Genomic DNA, 21,660 nt, shown 5'->3' with positions numbered 1-21,660 from the left:
AACAATGCACGACTTCTTTGGGAAACAACTCAGCAGTTTCTTAAAAGTTAAACATATACCTATCCTAGGACCTGGCCATTTCGTTCCTAGGTATTTCCCCAAGTGAAATAAGAGCAAATGTCTGTACAAAGATTTGTACACAGCTGACCGTATGTGTAACAGCCTCGAATTGGAAACAATCCAAATGTCTGGCAACAGCTGAATGTGTAAACAAAATTGTGGTCTCTCCATGCAGTAGAGTTCTTCCACTTAGCAGTAAACAGGGACTATTGATATGTGCACCAACATGGATGAATCCCAAAATAAGTACGCTGAGTGAAAGAAGGCAGACAATACAGAGTGCATACCAGATGATTCCGTTTATATAAAATTCTGGAAAGCTCGGGTCTAGTGGTAGAGAGCAGATAAGTGGTTGTCTTGGGAGGGGGAGGGCGAGGGAGAGATTACAAAGGGCATGAAGAAAAACTCTGGGGATGATGGATGTGTTCATTATTGTGAACATGGTGATGGTTTCATGGGTGTATATTAAAGTCAAAACTCATGCAGTTGTACAATTTATGTGAAGTGTGTTAAATGTCAAGACCTCAAGAAAGCTGTTAAAAATGAAACACAGCAAAAGCAGACCTTCACAGCCGACTCCAGACAGGATGCTCCCCGAGTGTGGTGAAGGGTGGGCTGGGTGAGGTGGGGGTGTGGAGAAATGTCAGGGCCCCTGCGTCTTCTTCTCGGTCCAGGATGTGCTGAGCGTGGAGGGCCTTTAGGGACGATGGTGCCTGGCGCCCTCACGGACAGAAGAAGCCCAGACGGACAGCTGTGAGCTTTCTCAAGCCGCCCCGCTCATGGGTGGGGGCTGCAGGGCTCCAGCCGGCTCCTCCCGCTCTCCACGCTGCAGGATGTGCACACAAGTGCTGTCCGCCTTAGATCATCAACTTCTAGAAGGCAGGACTGGTCAGACCAGAGAGGTGGGAAGGGCGAGGGGAGGGAGCTGATTGAGGGGGGAGGGTGGGTGGCCCGTCCGGGTGATCCTGTCAGTCGAATTGAGCTTCGCCCTTCTGGGAGCAGGGTTGGCAGTGGCCCTCTCTCTTCTTGTAATCCACAGAGCAGGCATGGCAAACCTGGCCTCTGCAGAGCCTGGGAGCAGAGGTGGGAAGAGTGGGGGCTCATGGGTGTGTATGGGGGAGGGGAGCACGGGGCTTGAGCATGCGCTGTCCCTTCTGTTCCTTATCTCCCAGCAGAGAGGCCCTGGGCCTGTCCAAGGAGGCCTCCCCTTTCCTAAAGGTTGTCTCAATGCCCCACCCCCTCCAGAGTCCTTTAAGTCCAAATGACAGGTTCTCCTGCTGGCCCCCTTCCCTCTCCCCCACAGCTTGTCCTGCCACCCCGTTCCCTGAGGAAGGTGAGGGGAGCAGCTCCTCCCAGAACAGAAGCCTGTCCATCAGACTCTTCTCGGAAGGATTGCACAGTCCCGTCTTCCAGACACTGTTGCTTGTCTGACCCCTTTCCACTGTTCTGGTTCATGTCTATGCTAAGTGTTGTGTAAAGTGAGTGGCCGGCTTTAAGTGGCTTTCATAAACCCCCGGTTGCTGTGTCCCTCCTGTCCCAGCGGGGGCAGAGCGCGGTGGGCTGGTGGAAACAGTGCTTGTCCCAGACCAAGACTTCTGTGCCCTCCCCATTACCTGCACGGGTACCGCCGAGACAGCCGGCCAAAGGTCTTGCCGCAGTCCACACAGCATCCGGGGGCCGTGGAAGACAGATGCTGGGCTTTCTGCCACAGGTCGTCCTTCTCTCTGATGCGCGGACGGGGGTGGGGAGACACACACAGAGACGGGAAGATGGAGAGACCAAGACGGGGAGAAAGAGAAACACGGAGACCAAGAAGAGAGAGAGAGAGGGTGTGGGTCACCCAGAGACACACACAAAGAAACAAAAAAAAAGAGAGAGAGAGAGAGAGAGAGAGAGAGACAGCAAGGCAGAAAGACCGAGACATAGAAAACAAGAGGGAGACAGAGAAGGACAGAGAGAGACGGTCAGAGAGAAAGGAAGTCAGGGAGTTGGAGAGGGAGACAAAGAGAGACACACAGAGAGGTAGATGGGGAGATAAATGTAGAGAGAGAGACCAAGAGAACAAGATGCGGAGACAGTAAGGGACACAGAGAGAGGGAGAGACAAATATAGAGAAAGATGGAGAGACAGAAAGAGACATAGTGATAGAGACAGACAGAAATGAAGAGACCATGAAGGAGAACCCCCCCTGCCCCCCACCCCCCCACACACACATAAGAGGTGAGGCGGTCTGTAGTCTTTGGGAAGATGGATGGCAACATCCGGGTTCCCCTCGCCCAATATAACCTTCATATCCCACCTCCTCTAAGGAGTGCTCCCTGATTGTAGACGTCCCCAGCAGTTTCTTATAATGCCCTTAGCTTTTATTTGGCACTTGATAGAAATCCCCTTCTAGTTAAGCAGGCTACACTCCTGCAAAACTATCCTCATTGTTTTTTTTTTTTTTTTTTTTTTTAAAGGATGTTTAGGGAGCACCTGAGTGGGTCAGTTGGTTAAACTCTGACTCTTGATTTCGGCTCAGGTCATGATCTCAGGGTTTGTGAGATTGAGCCCTGCATCGATCTCTGAGCCGGATATGGAGCCTGCTTAAGATTCTCTCTCTCTTTCCCTCTGCCCCTCCCCCTCTGTCTCCCGCTTTAAAAAAACTTTTTTTTTTTTTTTATCAAAATGATACATATACACGACTTAAAAATCCAACAGTACAGAAGTACTTATAGCAAAAGGAAATAGACACCCTCCCCACTCCTTCCAATTTCAGTGGCAAACCACTTCTTACACTTTGAGCTTTTTCTCCTTGATATTACTTCCACACTTAAGTAATATGCTCATATCCTCTCTTCTTGATACATCAAGAGGGAACATCTTCTACAGAGCTCTTTACTTTGATGTCAGGGGAGTTAGCTTATTTAGTACCATCCTCACTAACTCTACCTCCTTCCTCCCCAGAATATCCCTATTTTTGGTTCCTCTATTACTATTATAGTTTTACAGAATATACTCACACATTTATTTCTCACTCATCCTATGAAGCACAGATAGCATCCCGACTGCCATTCTGTCTTATGATGATGGCAGCATCCCTTCCTCTTCAGAGAGCCTCCTTTGCTCACCTCCTACTTACCTTTTCCTGTAACATCCAATATGGTGGCCACTAGTCCCATGTGGCTACTTTAATTTATATTTAATTTGACTAAAATGAACTAAAATTAGAACTTCAGTTCTTCAGTCACACAAGACACATTTGAAATACTCAGTCGCTAAATGTGACCAGTAGCTACCATATTGGACAGGGCAAATAGAGAACATTTTCTTCCTCATAGAAAGTTCTATTGGATTCTATTCTATACTTAATATTGTTTAGGTGATAATATTGACAGTTGTTCTATCATTGCAGTTGTTTTCTGTGCTTGGTCTTTAGGTTGATTCCAACATTAAAAAATCAATAAATAGTATTTATATTATTAGACGATATATAAACATATTTCTTCAAGGAGAGCTAAGATGTGTTCTACACATTTCCTTTCTTGGAAATTTTCTGTTTTTCCAGGACTTTCCAATTGTCTTTTTTTGCTCCGTGCATGACTTGCCTTTAACATAGCCTAAGTATTCTCTCTCCCCAACAAATCTTCATCATATAGGTATTTTATTGATTCTCTTCCTCCCCAGAGACTTTCCTCCTGGGTCCTCTATATTTCTGCTACAGCCTGGACTTACTGCTCCCTGGGCTTGCTGTCTGTCCTCTTGTCATCTTGGGAATTCCCTTTTCTTCTCTCCTGGACTACCGTGACTGTTTCCTGAATTCTACATCTTCTCCTTTCTTGGCTTACTTCCTTGTTTTTCTGAAGTACATCCTTAATTAACTTCCCAAGAAAGGCTTTGTGGGAGGTGCATTTTCTATTACCTGTCTTCCTGAAAAATGTCTTTCCTGCGTCACCTTCCCTACTTGCTTCATAGTTTGGCTGGACCTAGAATTCTAGGGCAAAAGCTGTCTTTCCTCAGAACTTGAAAGTATGGCTGCATTGATTATTCTTTTTTTTTTTTTTTTTTTTAAGTAGACGTCACAACCCAGTGTGGAGCCTAATGCAGGGCTTGAACTCAGGACCCCGAGATCAAGACCTGAGCCAAGATGAAGAGTTGGATGCTTAATTGACTGAGCCACCCAGGCGCCATTGATCCTTAACATGTTTTTCTGTGTCCTACTTCTTTTATAAGTGACGTGTCTTGAGTATATTGTTCTCATCTTTATTTTACCGAGATTTCACAACAATGTATCTCGATGTGCATTTCCCTTCCTTTTGCTTGTTGTGCTGGTCACTCTGTGACATCTTTACATCTGAAGACCTGTGACCCTCAGAGCTGGGAAAGTCTCTCATCTTTTTATCTGATAATCTCCTTGATTTTATTCTCTCCTTCTTGGGAATTCTTGTCAGTTGGAGAAGATAGTGAAACTCCTGGATTGATTCTTTATGTTTGCAATTGTTTCTCTCATGCATTCCATCTCTTTATGCATTTTACTCTACGTTCTGAGAGACTGCCTCCTCTTCCTTTTCCAATCTTTATGAATTTAAAAAAAATTTGAGAGATATTTTTAATTTCCAAGAACATTTCTCATCTTTTGATGGTCCCTTACCACAGCATCTTGTTTCATGGGAGACAGATCTTTTTGTTTGTCTGCTTATCTTTGTCTCTCCCTTTTATGTTCTAGATTCTTCTCAAACATCTGGAGATCTCTGGTTACTATTTCATGTTTAAGCTGCTGGAGTTTCAAGTACTGGACAGGGATGGTTGGTTGGCTTGTGGCTTCCCTTTAGGATGGACTGGGCAGGGAGCTACCTGCCCCATGGACTGTCAAATGTCAGAACACACTGCTCTTTCATTTGGGGGCATCTAACTTTTTTTTAGAGAAGGACATTTTAATTCTTTGCCTGGGAGATCGATCTCTGGGTTTGATATTCTGCAGTCGGGGAGGCAGGCAGAAAGCAGGGGGTATACACTGCTCTTTCTGATGACTTTATCCGTTAATTTTCCTGATATCTGTCCCTCATCTCATTCCTGCCATCTGAGTTCCTGGTGTCTCTGGGCCCTGAAGTTCTAACCTGGGCTAAATCCAGTATCTACTTTTTCATCCATTTTCCGGTTTCTGGAAAGTAGCTGAAATCTCTTCTCTGTGGTTGGCTCCTCCACCTCTCTCTATTACAAGTTTTCTTTCTTTCTTTCTTTCTGATCATTCTAGTGAGATCTCAGGGTGGAAAACAGGTGATGTGTCAGTCTACCATCCTGATGCAGAAGTCAGCCTCTATGGCCCCCCACCCCCCTTTTTGCTTAGGGCCAGATTTTCCATGATGCTTCTGCAAAGAACATTATATTATGTAGTTTGGGATCTTGTGATGAGTTTCTTTAACATGAGGAAAAGCATTTTTCCCTCCTGATGCACTGGTGTATTTCCTTGGAATGCCTAGTGACATTTAGGCAACTTTCTGTGTTTCCATTTTTGATTCTGCTGCCAAGATGCTCAGAGTTAAATTTCGACCCTAACCCTAATCCTAATACCTTGGGAGTATATATTTTTCCTCTTCCATTTTGCCTGTTTTTATTTAACAATCATATATATATATATATCATATATAACAGTCATATATATATGTATATATGTCTTTCATTGTTGGCTACCTCAAATTCTTTTGTGAGATATACAGCTAATATTTTATATCCTCTTTTCTCCCAGTTGACAGCTCCTTGGAGGAGATCATTCCTTAAATTCTTGGTTTGTTCTTTCCAGGTTGACTTCTGCTTTCTCTCATCTTTAGTATCACTTGGATTTTGTGCCAGAGGATTTAGTCCTAGATGATCCCTCAGCGACCTTCTAATTCTAATGGAACCTGAGTCCAGTGGTGTCCTGCTTCCTGAACTGGGTCAAACTATAACATTAGCTCCCCACTAGGGCAGAAACCAGGCTTTACACAGCTCCTCCATCCCTCAGTGGCTTAGTGGTTTGGAATCGATCCTGGTGAGCTTAGCCTCTGGAACCTAGGACAGCTGCCCCAGGGCGGCCCATAGGCCCAGTGGTCTGTGGAAGTCTAGCAGGTAGTCAGGTACAGGACATATGATTAGCTCTTGGTTAACCTCCCCCTTCTCTCAATTCCTTCTCCATCCATGGGTTCCTTTCCTTTCCCCTAACCTTAGTAGGTGTGTATGTATGTGGGGGTGCATTGGAGTGGTGGCGTGCCTTGGAGCCAGAAGACTCTCTGCAATTTATATGCTGTGTGTCCTTGGTGGCCAAGTCAGCCTCTCTGATCCTTAGTTTCCTCATCTATAAGATGAGGAGAACAGCGGGGGTGGCCACAAGAAGGAGATGAGTTAGCATACATAAAAGGTTCAGAACCCTGCTTGATAGTCTTTAGTGGGGTAGAATTTTCATTCCCCAGTCTCTACATCCCACGCCATCCCCCCTTCCGCACTCCTGCCCCCCCCCGCGTCCGCCCTTACTGAATCAGCTCCAGCACCCTCATCTTCATGGCCCGGACCAGGTCCCGCTGCCCTCCAAGCTCCTCCTCATACATGGTGTCCCTCCTCTCAGCCTCCTGCAGCTTCTGCTCCAGCTCCGTCTGCAGCCGGGCCCTCTCTTCCTGACACCTGGGCACGGAAGGAGGACTCAGTGCTGGTGTTCGTGCCCGCCAGGGGGCTCCTGGGGGAAGCCGGCCGTGCCTCCTACAGCTGACGTGCGCACACACACCGTACACACCACACACGCACACACACACCAACCGCACATGTGCTCACACATATACACACACTACACATAGACTGCCGCCCCTCACAGCCCCCCATGCCACACGTACCACACATACACACACACAACACGCACCACACGCACTCCCAACGCAAACACCACGCCACACAATACATACCACGGAAGTCACAATACACCACACACTCTACACACATCACACACACCGTATAGCACACGTACCACCCACTACATACTGATATCATACCACATACACTTGCAACACACCATATATACACACAACACACTCACTGCACAACACACACGTACCACATCCCACACACACGCCGCACACTCACTGCACAACACACACGTACCACATCCCACACACACACCGCACACTCACTGCACAACACACACGTACCACATCCCACACACACGCCGCACACTCACAATACAACCCACACACACCATGTGCCGCACACACACACCATACACACCACACACACACACACACTCACATACACGCACGTTCTTCACACATTCTCCACACCCCGACTCCCTCCCACGCCACACACGCTCACACACACACACAGCACACCGCACCACACACACCGAGCGGAGCACCGTGTACAGCGTGACATCTGGAGGCTGACTCCTTACCAGCCGTTCGGAGGGATGAAAACAGGGTGTAGCCAACATTGCCATTTGCATTTCTTTTCTTTTCTTTTTTTAACATTTCCATTTTAAAATGTGATTTTCTTGAAAGGCATACTCACAATCATGGCAGCTGTCTGGAGGGAAGGGGGGGTGTCTGGGGACCAGGCTGGATGGGCTGTGCCCAGCTGAGAACAATTACTGGTTTGGGAGGGGGGGTAGGTGGGGTGGGGTTTGGGGTGATTTTTAGGTTTTAAAATATTTTGAAAAATTACGGCACATTGTCTTTTCGATTAAAAAAGCAATATTAAACATACGGCTTTCTTAAATTTTTCTTTCAGTTTGGGCTTGGCATTGCCTCAGCTCTGTTCTGGCCTCTTCTTTTTGTCTTTGGTGGCGTCCCAGCAGGTTCTAAGAAATCTGCTGGACTGGAAATAAGAGGGTCCCAGCCCCTCCCTCCATCGCTCAGATGGGAGGGTGTTGCAAAGGCGGGTGCACATCCTGTGACCTCAGATTGTGTGTGTGTGTGTGTGTGTGGCCACACCCCTAGGCTTCAGTGTGTTTGAGGCTTGCAAGAGGCTTCACTTGGAACTGAATTGTGAATTTTTACAACGCCGCCGCGTAGCAGGCCTCCGAGAAGAAAGCTGGGTGGGCTGTAAAATCAAACTGACAACAGATACCCATGGAAATTCCGAAAGACCAGTCAGTCCCTGCAACCCTAAGGAAGGGTGTTCTTGTGCTCAGGGCCATGTTCTGACTTTTAATGAACATTCCGGTCTCCAGTATCCTTCCTTCTTAGTATTGCTGTTTCATTTTCCCGAGTTAGTTTACTTGCGCACTGATCCCAGGGCCTTTGGTGCGGCTGGTGCTCGTCCGGATGTGAGCACCATGGTTACAGTGTATCTTTGAGGTGGGGAGGGAACATTTATTAAGCACCTACTGTGTGCCAGGGGCTGTTGGAGGGGGCAGGAATACAGCAGTGCCTATGCCTCCTGGTGGAGCTTAGAGTGTGTCTGGGGCAGTGTTCAAAACAAGTGATGGCCCAATAACATGGTGAAGCCAAGTGTATGACTGGGATGAAGAAGAGGCGGGGACGGACTTGAGAGGGTGCTCGGCAAAGGCTCCTGAGATGAGGTGACCTTTAAGCAGATCTAAGAGATGAGAAGTCAGCCATGTAGAGCCACGGAAAGGCACATGCGAAGGTCTGCAAGTTGGCAAGAACTTGGTTTGTTTGAGGAACTGAAAGAAGGCAAGGGAGGCTGGAATATCACGAAGGGCAGGAGGTGGGGGTGGGCAAGAGAGGAGGTGGGAAGGAGCCGGGCCTGATCTCGGCCTCGCTGGCCCCGGGAAGGGTGGACTTTAATCTCGGTGCAATGGAAAGACACCTAAGTATTTCAAGCAGGGGCTGACAGACACCTCTGGTGCAGGAGGGGACCTGGAAGGAATTCAAGTCTATTGAACACCTACTACATGCCAGACCCTGAGCTCAGGGCTTTATAGCCTGGCTCCGTTTTAATTTTCAGAAATGTATGGATAGGTAATATGATCATCATTTTACAGGAAAGAAAATAGAGCTTCAGAGAGGAAATCACACTTGCCGAGGGTCACACAGCTTGATAAGTGAAGGGAGCAGAAATCAGGATGCAGGCCTCTCAGGCCATCAACTCTTTCTGTCTCCCCACACTTCGGTGGTTTATGGCACCAGTGCTGAGTGGGCAACCAGTGGGAGAAAGGGATAGATCCTTATGAGCCCCTGGTGTGCCTCAAAGGAGCTCAGGGGGGAGCTGGGGAGGGGGGAATGTGTGTTGTTTGCCTAATTCCCCATCTGAGGATCTCTTCCACTCATACCTGACCTAATCACCTTTGCTTTGAGGTCTTACCCAGGGCAGAGGAAACCCACCTGCCTGGAAGGATGGTCTCACAGAGCATTGGAGCTGGAAGGAGGAACTTTAGAGATCCAACCATCTCCTTTTGCAAATCAGACACCAGAGGCCAGAGAGGGAAGGTCAGTTTCTCAAGGTGCCATGGCCAGAGAGCTGGGAAGTGGGTGTCGGATGTCCCACAGCTCAGTTCCAAGTGTATTTTCTTAGCCCCTGGTTGGTCTGCTGGGGTCTGATGCTTGGCTGGTCTGGTGTCTCCCCTGTGTGTCCAGCCTGGGGCTCTGCACCCAAGGGCTGCACCCCTGTCCATCTTCACTCTATTCTCCACACCACAGAGCAATCCTGAAGCCCTTGGGACCCCCCACTTCCTGCTCAAGACTCTGCTCCAACCCCACAGGGATTTTGCATTTGCAGGTCCCCCTGCCTGGAGCACTCCTCCCACCATATCTGCATGGTCCAGTTGTTCCAGTGATCGGGGCTTCTGCTCAACTGTCACCTCCTCAGCGAGGAAGCCCGTGACTCTAAGTCTAGGTGACTCTCTTGTCTCTATCTCCTTTCCTGGACTGATGTTTTCCCACAGCACCCATGACTAGCTGACGTCCCATTTCTTTTTGTTGATCTGTCGTCTGTCTCCGCAGGTCCCGGAGAACAGACACTGCCTGTTCTGTTCATGGCTGTCACGCCGCTCATGGCCACAGTAGAGGCACCATACTATTGTTGGCTGACTCAGTGGGCCCCATGGCACTTCCCTCTGGCGGTGGTGAGACAGCCAATCCCAGCTTGATGGGATTGGCCCCTGGAGTGAGACGTTCCTCCTGAGTTCCCTGGATCCCAGGAGGCATGGGAGCGCATCGTCCTCCCAGCCGCAGAAGCTTCTGTTCCCACTACCCGCGTTCTGACAGCTCTCCAGCAGATCAGCCTGTGCCTCTCCTCTGAGCTCCACACCCTCCTGTCTGCCCAGCGGCTCCACTTGCCCGTCCAATAGGTGTCTCAAACTTAACACGCTCTCACCCCAACTCCTGAAATTTCCCCACAAGCCTGCCCTGCCACGGCAGACTGTCAGCTGGGACTCCAGCCTTCCAGCGGGTCAGGCGGAAAAACGAGAGTCATTCTTGACATCTGTTTCTCTCTCGCACCAGGAAGCCCGGCCTCACAGTGGACCCAGAATCCTGCAGCTTCTTTGCACCTCCATTGCCAGAGAGCATTTGGGGGCTCCCCCCGCGCTCCCCTTCCTCGTCAGCGTCCCCGCTTCCTTACAGACTAGCTCCAGAGAGCAGCGGCCTCGAGCCCTCGAAAGCACAGATCAGTCCGGAATAGGCACGTCTACGGGGACAGATGAGCGCTTGCCTAGGGCTGGGAGGTTGGGAGAAAATGGGCAGTGACTGCTAATGGTACAGGGTCTCCTCTTTGGGGTGATGAAAATGTCTGATCGAGGCACAATTTTATGAATACACAAAACCCCACTGTATTGTTAAAAAAAAAAAGCGAACATATTAACATTAAAGCAAACGGTTGCATCTTGTCCCTCCTCTGCTCAGGACTGTCAGTGGTTCCTATCTCACTCTGAGTCAAAGCCAAGGTCCTTTTGATGACCTGCAAGGGTCTCCTGTTACCCGACTGACCTGCCCCTACCTCCTCTCCCTCCTCACTCCACTGGGCCTCAGGGATGTTCCTGGGACCTGCCACGCCCATTCCCACCTCCGGGCCCTGGCCCTTGCTGTTCCTCTGCCTGGATCATTCTTCGACCACATACCCAAATGGCTTACTCCTCACTTCCTTCAGGTCTTCACTCAAGCGTCACTTTTTCAGGGAGGCCCTCCCTGGCCGTGCCGCCATATTTAACCTCAGTCCTTGACACCCCCATCCCCTTTCCCTGCTTGACTTTTTTCTTCTTAGGACTTGTCACATCTGACAGTATGCAATTAACTCACTTGTCGTGTTTACCGATCGCCTCCCCCACTAGAAGGGAAGCCCCACAGGGACAGGGGTTTGGTCCGTGTTGTCAGGAGGATTTGCGGCACACACCGCAGGGCCGGCACAGAGAAGGTGAGCTGAGAGTCTGTGGGATGCTGGATGGATGACAGGCCGCAGGGTGGTGGTCTGTGACTCAGGGGCTCCCCCAGCCGAGGGAGCTCCCCCAGACCTGGTGGTCTCCTTGGAGCCTCCCAGCTGCTCCCTCCAGGCCATCTTGATTCCCAGAGAAGGCCCCTGGGTGGGCAGGGCCCCTGCGTTCACCTAGGGCCGGGATCACGGGAATCTTTCCTGACCAAACTGCCTGGGGATTTTTCCTGAGCGTCCGGTGGGAGGAGCCCGGGGGGACCTTTTTGGGTTGGTTTCTGGGCCCACAGCCTCTCTCAGCCTTTTAAGCAGAGAGTCTGTCAACTGCCCAGTGATTCATCTGAAGCACAGCTCCACAGGCTCCGATGCGGTTGGGTGGGGGTGTCCCAGGGCGGGCGTCAGCCACGTGCGAGGGACAGAGCCGGGAGGGCAGATGAGGCACACAGCGACCACGGGAGACAGACCCGGAGGGACTGAGTCAGACAAAGCAAGACCTTTGCATGGCAGAGATATTTTAAAAATTCTGAAAGAGAAACTCAGACCCTGAGAGAGCGTGCTCCGGGCTCTTGAGGTTAGTGTGATGCCGGGAAGTCGAAGAAGCTGGGTGGTGAGGGGGGCTGAGCGGGAGAAACGGGGGGACTGAAATAATACAGGCACTCAAAATCTTGCCTGGGGGCCCTTGTGGAAGCCCACCGGTTCTGGAGTCAGCCACTGCGGTGCAGACCTCAGCTCTCTGCTAACTAGTGACATTGGGTGAATTGTGTGGCACCTTGGAGACTCAGTTTCCCTATCTATAAAATGGGCATTCTTAGAGAACCTACCTCATAGTTTGGTTAGGAGAAAATGCCTAGAACAGTAAATGCTCCGTACGTGATAGTTATGATGACAATTGTGATTTGAGAGGGTGAACGAGCAGCTGTAACAGGTAGCAGGAAAATGAGAGACAAATGAACGGGGGAAAGATGGAGAGTGAAGGGCAGGAGTGTGGAGGGGCAGGGAGGGAGACTGGCTTGAAAAGAGAGGGGAGCAGCCGCAGAGGGGCAGAGGTGAGTGTGGGAGGGGAGGGAGGGTCAGGAGGCATCCACCTCTCCTGGAGGCTCTCAGGGAGGCCTGGGGGGGCGGCTGGCAGGGGTGGGGATCAGTGGGAGCTGCTTGAGGAGCCCCAGGAGTAATGCCCTGCATGCCGCAGCATCCCCAAGTTGTGTCCAGCATGGGAGGCACTCAGAAGATGCTTACTGGCGTGACCACCAAGGGGCGAGCAGGAGCCTCCGGTCCTGCGGGCCTCCCTGCCAGGCCTGTTTGTGCTGGGGGGTTGCCAAGGTTACCTGCTGAGCTGCTCCTGCAGTGTCTTCAGCTCCCCTTCCTGCTCCTTCAGCAGCTGCTCCTGGTACTGGGCCTGCTCCTTGGTCTTCCGGAGCTCGTGTCTCAGGCTCTTGGGGGTGGGAGGTAAAGGAAGGGAAAGGGAAGCTGAGGGAGGAGGGTAGAGATCCCAGCTCCAGGTCTGACCTGACAAACATCCCCGTGAGACCCCAGGCCAGGTGAGACAGCCCTTGGGTGGAGGGCAGGACTGGGGACAGCACTGGGAGCTGAGAGGCCAGGCTCTGCCCCTGGGTGAGCCTGGGGCCACCATTTCTTCCTTTGCTGAAGGATGAAAGTTACAGAGCTCAAGGGGCATGAAGACTGCGGCTAGAGAGGAGGCTGAAGGAAAGCTTGAAATCAATCTTGTGATCTCCAGGAGAAGCATCTACAACAAGGGCAGCTACGTGGCTGCCCCGAAGAGCTGTTGGGGAGGGGTCGCAGACTCAAGTGCCCTCAGGGGCCAGGCAGGTAGGACTGATGAATGAAGTGGGCCTGGCGTGAGGCTACGGTAAGAAGACCCCCTCGAAGAATAATCATCCTTTGCAGACCAATCAGAATTGATCTGTGGGGGGCGCCTGGGGGGCACCTGGGTGGCTCAGTGGGTTAAGTGTCTGCCTTCGGCTCAGGTCATGAGCCCAGAGTCCTGGGATCGAGTCCTGCATTGGGTTCCTTGCTCTGCGGGGAGCGTGCTTCTCCCTCTCCTCCCCACTTGTGCTCTCTCTCTCTCAAATAAATAAATAAAATCTAAAAAGAAAATTAAAAAAAAAAAGAATTGGTCTGTGGGCTGCAATGTCCCTCCCCCCCCCCCCCACCACCGAAGACTCTCACCTGTGGGCCAGGTTAGAGAGGGGAGAAGAGGCAGGTACAGTGCTCAGCTGCTCTCACCTTGACCACATCCTGCAAGGCCACCTCTGCCGGCTCCTTCCTCCTGGTCACCCTGGTCACTCCTCTTTCCTCTTGTGGTCTCTCTGGGGTGGAGTCTTCCTTTGTTCCTGGGTCCCGTAGGACCCGGCGCTCTCCCCGAATGCTAGGCACCTCCCACTCCTGTGGGCTCCCTGACATCGTGTCCTCTATTGTCCCTGTGGGGCTGGGGGCCGGCAGCCTGTGGACATGACCCCACTCTGCTCCCCCTTTGTGAGTCTCCTCTGCACCCGGCAGAACCCCTCTGCCCTCAGCCTCTGTCCCTATCACCTCCTTCGGAGCTCCGTCGGCCCACTCCCCCTGTCTCCGGCTGCTGGGTGTTGAGTTCTCCAGGCAGATCCCAGTTCTTGGGGCTCCCTTCTCCTGGGCTTGCTGAACCTCCTCCCTCTCTGGTTCCCACATGCTCTGGGGGGGCCTGAGCCTCCTGGGATCTTCTCTCTTCTTTTCCACGAAGGGACGAGGATGCCTGTGTTGCTGGGACCTGGGGAGTCCAGCTAACCCGTCTTCCCTGGGCGCATCTTGCAGATAGCCGGCTTGGCTAGTGTGCGGCTTCTCTGGCTGGAATTCTGAGGGGTCTCCATGTGGGGCTGAGATCTGCAGAGAAGCCCCCGAAGCCACTCTCAGCACCAATTCGCCGACCCGGTGTGTAGAAGAGGCCACAGACCTAAACCAAGGAACTGGCTAACTCTAAGGGCATGTTGATTCAGGAGATCCGGGACAGGACCCAGGAACCGGAATCCTACCATCACCCCAGGTGGATCCGGGGCCCAAGCTTCGGTCTGGTCAGGGAGCTGAGGGGCCTCTCAGTGTTCTTTCCTCTCCTCCCTCCCTCCTTCACCTGCGCCTTCCATCTGGCTTCCGCTAAGTTCTTCCCACTCTCTCCTCTCCTCCATCCTGCCCCCAAACTTCTCTGTGTTTCAGTTTTCTGGTCTGTGAATTGGGAATAATAACGCCTGCCTCATAGGGTTGTGGTGAAAGCTTAAACAGACCCCCAGCAGCGAAGAGTCACCTCTCTCAAGCAGCCTTCTCTGTGCTCCCAGGTTCTGTGCATGTCTGCATCACTGCACTTAACAGGTTGTATTGCGATGGGTTCCCCCTTCTGGTCGGAGGCTGAATCCTCATGGTATCTGGACCTGGTGCCCGGAAGCTGAGGGGGTGCAAAGCAAGACTGGGGAACAGCAATAGTCACAAGCTGCCCCTTCCTGAGCACGTGGCTGGGGGCCTTGCTCTGTTCTACACGCGGTCTGTCTCAACGCATCCTCACAATCTCCTTCGAGGCAAGACAAGTACCTTGCCAAGGACCTTGGTGATTAGGGGCAGAGCTGGGATTTGAACCCAGAAACCTGGCTCTTCAGTTGCTCCCTGAACTGCACTGAGACATTTGCACATCGTCCAACGGAGGCTGTTTCCCTGGTGTGCATCCTACGTGCTTCTGGGTACCCACCCCACCGCCTCCCCGACCCCCTGGGCCCCTGGCTCCTGTGGATGGTGCCAACGGTCCCCTTCTCTCCCTGATAGCTGTCTGTCTGTCTGCTTGGTTACTGCTCATCCTGGGGGGCCCAAGAGAGATGGAGAGGAGGCAACTTGGAGTGAAGTTGGGCAAAGGCACCTGCTTTGGGGAATCTTTGGTCTTTCTGGGTCTTCTTCCCTGGGTCCGACTGGCACTGGAGTAATGGGACCTGCAGTGAAAGGGCAAGGGGGGCCGGGGGCCTCTCTCCGGCAGGGGTCCAACCACCCATTGACTGCACTATCCCTCCCACCTTCCCATCCTCACAGATCCACCCCCCCATCCATGCACACACCCCACCCACCACTCATTCCGACATCCACCATGGGGTTCATCCTTCTGACCCTCCAGCCCAAGCATCCAGCAACTCCTTATGAGTGAGTACTGTATGCAGCCTCATGCAACATGATGGGATTACACCGGGAAAACAGAAGGCTGAGGGGGGTGGGGGATCAGGGGCTCAGACAGCAAGAAGGGGAGGTGAATCGATGGGGCGCAGGCTGAGTTTGGAGCTTGCAGGGGGTGGTGGAGTTAAGGCACTGGAAAGAGGGCTTCCCTCCACGTGGGACCCACTCACTCTGAGAACATGGGCCAGGCTTCATCTAGGTTTGGCCACTGCAGGTCCAGGTCGAAGGCCACCCCATTGAGAGTGTAGAGAGAGTCCAGGAGGTCTTCCTGGAGTTCGGGGCACACCAGAGGGCTCCGGGGGCCATACCATTTCCTGTGGTAACGGTGATCAGCAGCCTTGGCCTTTGACCTTGGTGTTATTGCTGTCCCCCCCCCCCCCCGAGAATCTGCCTCTGCTGTACACCACATGGCATGGTTCCCACGGTAGGGTTGTGGCCCCTGGGGGGCAGGAGGCTTAAGCATCGTGGTGCTACTGGACTCCTGTGTTCTGACCACCCCCCTTTGCCCTTTCTCCCTTGACTTTTCTTTCATGGCTGTCATTTTAGTTGTTCTTGATATTAACCCATCCCTGGGGGGGGGAAGAGGCATGTTTCACAAGGGAGGGACACTGGGCTCAGGGGGAGTCAGAAGGAGCACGTGCCGACAGCCCCACCTGGTGAGCTCTGGGTTCAGGAGGCAGAGCTGCAGGGACTCGGCCAGCTGTCCGTGGGCTAGGCAGAAGCGGATGAAGGCGCGGCCTTTTGCCAGAGGAGTCCTCAACTGCAGAGTGCACAGCGGGAGAATGGTGGTGGGGGGCGGGCGGGGGCGGCCGGGTGCTATCAGCACGGAGGGAACTCAGCCAGCACAGGGAGACAAGATGGGAACTTGTAATGTCATGGGAGCAAAGGGGTGGCCGGAGGGATGCTGAGGGCGGGGCTAACGAGACAGGAGGACCAGGGCGGTCTGTGGTCAGCGGAGCAGGATGGGTGGGAAAGGGGCCCCTGGAGACCTCTGCCGTCAAGGGCCTGGTGGCAGGGCCCCCTCGTGCTGAGACCAGCCACTCTGCCCCCTGGCCCTGGATACCTTGTCCTGTGTGTGGACGAAGCGGGCCAGCTCCGTGCTAGCCCGCTGCCGCCACAGGGTGGCGCCAAGGAAGTCCCAGTAATCCTTCTGAGGCCTCAGGAAGCTCTTCTGCTCTTTCTGGTCAAACTGGGAGCGGGATGAGGGACAGGAAAGCATAGAAATGTTTCCCCCCAGCAGCCACCTTGCATTCCAGCACGCTGAGAGAGGAAAGGGCTACTGTAGACAGACCTGGCTCCGCCCTTACTGGCTGTGTGACCATGAGCAAGGTGCTGGACCTCTCTGAGCCTTTGGTATTCTAGTCACGCATTCCAGTAACACCTGTTGAACACTTACTTCCTCCAGGCTTTGTTCTGCGCCCTGGGAATTCAGCAATGAACAAACTGACCGCATGGGCTTACACTTGGTAGTGGAGACAGACAATGAACACACTGAGTAAGTAAAACATATATTATGTCAGTGCTGACTGCTAAGGAGAAAAATAAAGCAGGGAAAGACAACAGAAAGTACGTGGTGTGGGCACACATGTATGTATGTGATGTGTGTCAGTGTGTGGTGTGTATGCCTGCGTGTGTGTGATTTAGGGTGTGTGGGTGTGTGTGTGTTAAAAATTTGGATTTGAGGGGCGCCTGGGTGGCTCAGTCAGTTAAGCATCTGTCTTCCACTCAGGTCATGATCCCGGGGTCTGGGGATCGAGCCCCAAGTTGGGCTCCCTGCTCAGCTCTCCCCTCTCCCTCTGCCACTACTCCCCTGCTTGTGCTCCCCTGCTTGTGCTCTTCTCTCTCAAATAAATAATCTTCAAAAAATTTGGATTAGAGTGGCTAGAGAGAGCCTCACTACTCAAGTCCAGATCTGAAGGAAATGAGAAATTGTGCCATCCGAATTTCTGAGGGAAGAGCAGTCCAGGCAGAGGGAATAGCAAGTGCAAAGGCCCTGAGGTAGGTGCATTCCTGGTGTGCTTTAGGAAGCTCAAGGAGGCCAGTGTGACTGGAGTGCAGCAGATGAAGGCTAGACCGGCAGGAGATTCACATGTGCACCCAACAAACCTCACACATGCACACATGTACACTCCCACCACACATGTGCATCACACACAGAGACCTAGGAAGGCTCTGTGTGTGTATGTGGGGGTGGTAGGGTCATCAAGCACCTCAGGGGGGTTAGAATGAGAATTTAATGAGGTGGGGCATAAGAAGGGCTTAGCCTGGCCCGTGGTAAGTGCTCAACAAAAGGGCCAGCAGCAGGAAGGCTCAGCCCTGGGACATCTTGCCTCTGAAACTTCAGTCCTCAGAGCAGGGTGGCCGTCCCGCCCCACCCCTCCCCACCGGGCCCCACCTCACTTCCTAGGCTGTGGTGTCAATCCCCAAGAGTGAGGTCGGATGTCAGGAAGGGCTTGCTGACCCTGAGGGGGCTGAGGCGGTCGCTCTTCCTCAGTATCTGGGAAAACCCTCCTGGCTCTCTGGGCGTGGGGTGGCGGATGGGTGGGAGGAGGGCAGGGAGGGGGTCACCTGCAGGAGCAGCTCCAGGCAGCCACAGAGTCTGTGTAGCTCAGGACTGGCATCTGTCACCGGCTGCTGCCGGCCCCCGTAGCCCTGGAGGATGGCCGAGACAGCAGCTGGGTGGGGGGAGGATGGTGGACATCAGGCATCAGGTCGTGAGGGCTCTGACGGAGGGGCTCCCAAGGCCTCTCACTTCTCCCCCAACTCGATCCCAGAAAACCCCTTGGGACTCACTCACCTTTCAAGTTCCTGGTGAGGATGACCCCCTCCTCTGCCATGAGTATTTCAAAATGATGTGATTCCTCGTGGCTCTGGAAGGTCAACCCAGGAAGGAGCCCCTTCCTGGATGGCTCCTTATCCGAAGGAAGAATCAGAGCCCAGGGCAGGAATGTGATCTATTTGGAGTCACACAGTGAGTTCACAGGTAGGATAAACACCCCAGCTCTTCCTCGTAGGCCAGCGTGGGAAGGTGAGAGTGTGGCCCCACTAACAGAGTGGTTCCTGGGAGCTAGACGCTATGCTCTGCGCCTGACATCCTTGTCTTATTCAGTCCCCATAATAATCTAGGAGGTCATTAACTCCATTTGATACAAGGCGAAAGGGGGGCTCAGACAGACAGATAAGTCTTTTATCTAATGCCACAAAGCTCTAAGTGGAGAAGCTAGAGTTCGAACTCAGGTCTGTGTGCCCTCACACAGGGCAACCTGACAGGAGCCGCCATGTTAATGCTCCCGCCATTAGGACGCTGGGCTGAGGGAAAGTCACCCCTCTCCCCCACAGGGAGCCTTGCCAGAGCAGTCATCATCCTTGAGGCACACATTCATCCTTTCCTGGCCCCCAGCTGAGTGGAAAATGTGTGTTCTTTGAGGAAAGGGAGGCAGAAGTAAAATGAGGCCCTAGAGCTGGGACCGGGCCAGAATGCTGGGTGTGTGTGGGGAGCAGGGCACCTGGTTTTAATCCTGTGGTTCTCTCCCGGGGAACTGCAGCCTGCAGAGAGGAATACTGTGGCCGCTGGGGGCCGGTGGCTTATCCTGATGTAACCTGGAGTAAAGACCAGGCATGGAAAACCCACATGCCCTGCCTCCCAGGGTGGAGTTGCTGGAATTTCTGGGGTGGGTGGGAGTGAAGAAGCAGGGGACACCGTGGAGGGGGAGGGAGAGAGAAAAGAAGGTAAATGAGGGAGGGTGTGCGGGGATGGTGTTCAGGAGACACTGAGCTGGGACTTAAGAGACCTGGGTCTCCATCCTAGCCCTGCTACTAACTCATTGTGTGACCTTTTGCTTTTTCTGGGCCTCAGTTTCCCCATCTGTAGACCAAGGGGCGGACTGAAGGTCTCTGTATCCCCTTCCGGTCCAGATGCTCTATAAAATCCATGAATACCTAGATGTACCTCCCCAGCTCCCTCTTTTCTGTCCAGGAGCCTCTGCCCCCCGCTCCTGGCATTGCCCCCTTTCTCCAGCCTCCCCCAGACCCCCTCCCTGCTACTCACCTGGGAAGGCCTGGAGAGCCGGGCACTGCAGCCTGAGCCTGTCACTTGTCACTGTGGGTCCTGCGCAGCCTTCCCCAGGGTGCCGCCTGGGAAGTGACTCAGGCCCAGCCCAGCACCCTGGAGGGGGAAACCCTGCTCAGAGCAGGAGGAGCACAGAACTGGGTGGGTGGGGGGAGAAGTGGGAGAGCCAGGGTCCAGGGTGCCAGGGCAGAATGGGCGAGCTGGGGGATGGTACCCTTCGGGCAGAACCGGGCGTAGAGCCACTTGTTGGCCAAACACCAACTCACCCCAGTGATGGCAGCAATTGCCCCTCTCCAAGTTTCCTTCCCCTTCTCAGCGGGGTCACTAGCTCTTGTCTTTCTCCCTCGTCCCCACCAGGTGGCACAGAGAGGCTGTGACTGCTGCTTCTCCAGACTCTGCCTGGCTTCCGTCTCTCGGTGGAAGCGTGGTGCACGTGGGGAGAGGGAGCACAGCCCCCCTCCCCCTGTATCTCCCTCCTCCTCCTGGTCCCCACTGTCATCCTGCCTAACCCGGCACCCCCCGCTAAAAGAATGGAAGTGAAACCACCGTGAACGCTTGGATCCAGGACCGGGCCGGCTGGGTGGCCCCGCGAGGCCGCGGCCCTCCCACTCCGCCTGTGCTCCGCCTGGTCTTTCCACCTCCCGGTCCTCGTTTTTCTAGGCTGGGGTGCCCGACGGCGGGTACTGGGGGCAGAGAACAGAGGAGCAGGCACCCGCGCAGACGACGGTTCCCCAGACCTCAGCAACCGCCTGTAAACATTGGCACACGCGGTGGCCGAGCCCGGCTCTGCCCTCCCGCCGCCACTTCCTGCCCGTCTCTCCCTCTCTGGGACTTGGTCTCCCCGCGCAGAGGCTCCGTCCCCCTCTCGGTCCCCCGGGTCCCCGCGTTCTCGCGTCCGCGGTCTCTCCCTCGCTCTCTCTCTCCTATCTGCCCAGCCGTCGGGCTTTTTCTCGCCCTCCCAGACTCGGCCGGTCGCCGCCCGGGCCCCGCACCCCCGCCGCCGCCCCTCCCCGCGCCCCCGGGACTCTCTCCGCCCCCGGCTGCGCTCCGGCGCCCGCGTCGCCGCCCCCCGCCCGGCCCGCACTCCCGGGCTGGCTGGCGGCGCGGGGCCAGGACGCTCCGGGCGGGGGCGCGCCGGGGGCGTCGCCGCCCCCCCCCCGACGTGCGAGGCGCCCCTGGGCCGCGCGCTGGCCAGGGCGGGCCGACTCCCCCCCCTCCCGCTACCCGCCCCGCGCCCGCGTCCCCGCCCCCGGCCCCGGCCCTCCGGGCGCCCGGCCGGATGGGCTGCACCGTGAGCCTGGTGTGCTGCGAGGCGCTGGAGCCCGGGCCCCCCTGCGGCCCCCAGCCCCCGGGGAGCCCCCCGGCCCCGGCGCGGGCCGAGCGCTGGGAGCCCGGGGCCTCCGCCCGCGCCGAGAGCGGGAGGCTGCGGCTTCAGGTAGGGCGCCGCGGGGCGGCCGGGGGCGGGGTGGGGGGAGCGGGTGGCGGTGGCAGGCCGAGCCCGGCTCACCTGGGAGCCAGGCCGGGGCAGCGCCTGTCAGCCCGCAGTCGGGGTCGGAGGCCCCGGTTGGGGGCGGGGGGCGCGGGTCGGGCCGGCCCCGGGTGAAGGGGCCGCGAGCTGTGTCTCTTGTGTCTCTCCTGGGTCTCTTGTGTCCTTGGGAGGAGGCGGATGTAGGACCTGACGCTTAAAAAGGCAAATGGTTCAGGTGAGGTGTAGGAGCCACCCAAGTTGGGCAGGGCTGGGAGCGCTGGGGAAAGGCACTGAAAGAATTTATATCCCCTGAGCTGGTCCAGAGTTGACTGTGTGTCCCAGGTAGCTGTGGCGGTGGTCGCCCACCTCTGTAGGCAGGAGGGAGGGCGCCTTCTGAACCGGGAAGGCCCTAGCAGAGCAAGGGCTGACCTGAAGATGATCTGGGCAGCTGGACCCTCCCCCCTGCATTCTCCGTTTCCAGTAAGTCTTGGCACCTTGCAAGTGCGCAGCTGACCCAGAGGGTTGGGGATAGGCCTGTGCCGGGAGG

At 54.4% G+C, this 21,660-nt stretch overlaps 1 protein-coding gene and 1 long non-coding RNA gene across 7 annotated transcripts in view; one reads left to right on the top strand and one right to left on the bottom strand.

Moving 5' to 3' along the window:
• The window catches only part of LOC118529977 (uncharacterized), a 61,098-nt gene extending 50,252 nt beyond the window's left edge, over positions 1–10,846 (top strand). Inside the window, exons 4-6 of the long non-coding RNA XR_004914414.2 lie at positions 9,318–9,449; positions 9,739–9,855; positions 9,963–10,846. This is a non-coding gene — a long non-coding RNA (uncharacterized LOC118529977). The remainder of the gene's footprint in view (positions 1–9,317; positions 9,450–9,738; positions 9,856–9,962) is intronic.
• RUFY4 (RUN and FYVE domain containing 4) lies at positions 345–21,297 on the bottom strand. 6 transcript variants are annotated; one of them, XM_078071316.1, is made up of 15 exons: positions 21,153–21,297; positions 19,912–20,394; positions 19,625–19,756; positions 18,374–18,530; positions 18,145–18,251; positions 16,640–16,765; positions 16,230–16,336; positions 15,747–15,890; positions 15,272–15,341; positions 14,672–14,809; positions 13,627–14,256; positions 12,708–12,814; positions 6,547–6,693; positions 1,674–1,784; positions 345–1,131 (listed from the first exon to the last, which is right to left on the bottom strand). In XM_078071316.1, the coding sequence occupies exons 4-15, from the start codon at positions 18,411–18,413 to the stop codon at positions 1,029–1,031; spliced, it is 1,830 nt and encodes a 609-aa protein (XP_077927442.1). In that variant the 5' UTR covers positions 18,414–18,530; positions 19,625–19,756; positions 19,912–20,394; positions 21,153–21,297; the 3' UTR covers positions 345–1,028. The 6 variants fall into 6 exon arrangements, 5 of the variants coding, with proteins under 5 accessions (XP_077927442.1, XP_077927441.1, XP_077927443.1 ...); XM_078071315.1 differs by lacking the exon at positions 21,153–21,297 and having other exon boundaries at positions 19,912–20,654; XM_078071317.1 differs by lacking the exon at positions 21,153–21,297 and having other exon boundaries at positions 18,374–18,488; positions 19,912–20,654.
• Positions 21,298–21,660: the final 363 nt, after the last annotated feature.

Source organism: Halichoerus grypus, chromosome 4 (assembly GCF_964656455.1).
Source record: "Halichoerus grypus chromosome 4, mHalGry1.hap1.1, whole genome shotgun sequence".
In the NCBI taxonomy this organism is placed as follows: Eukaryota; Metazoa; Chordata; class Mammalia; order Carnivora; family Phocidae; genus Halichoerus; species Halichoerus grypus.
Note: the sequence above shows the minus strand (reverse complement) of the source record. Positions and strands in the feature narration are given on the sequence as shown.

Coding starts and splice junctions, on each gene's coding strand:
- RUFY4 (XM_078071316.1), bottom strand. CDS start 18,413: ATGGCAGAGGAGGGGGTCATCCTCACCAGGAACTTGAAAG. Junction 16,766..18,144: donor GCCTGGAGCTGCTCCTGCAG/GTGACCCCCTCC, acceptor TCCCGCTCCCAG/TTTGACCAGAAAGAGCAGAA. Junction 1,132..1,673: donor TCTCGGCGGTACCCGTGCAG/GTAATGGGGAGG, acceptor CTCTGCTCCCAG/GCTCTGCAGAGGCCAGGTTT.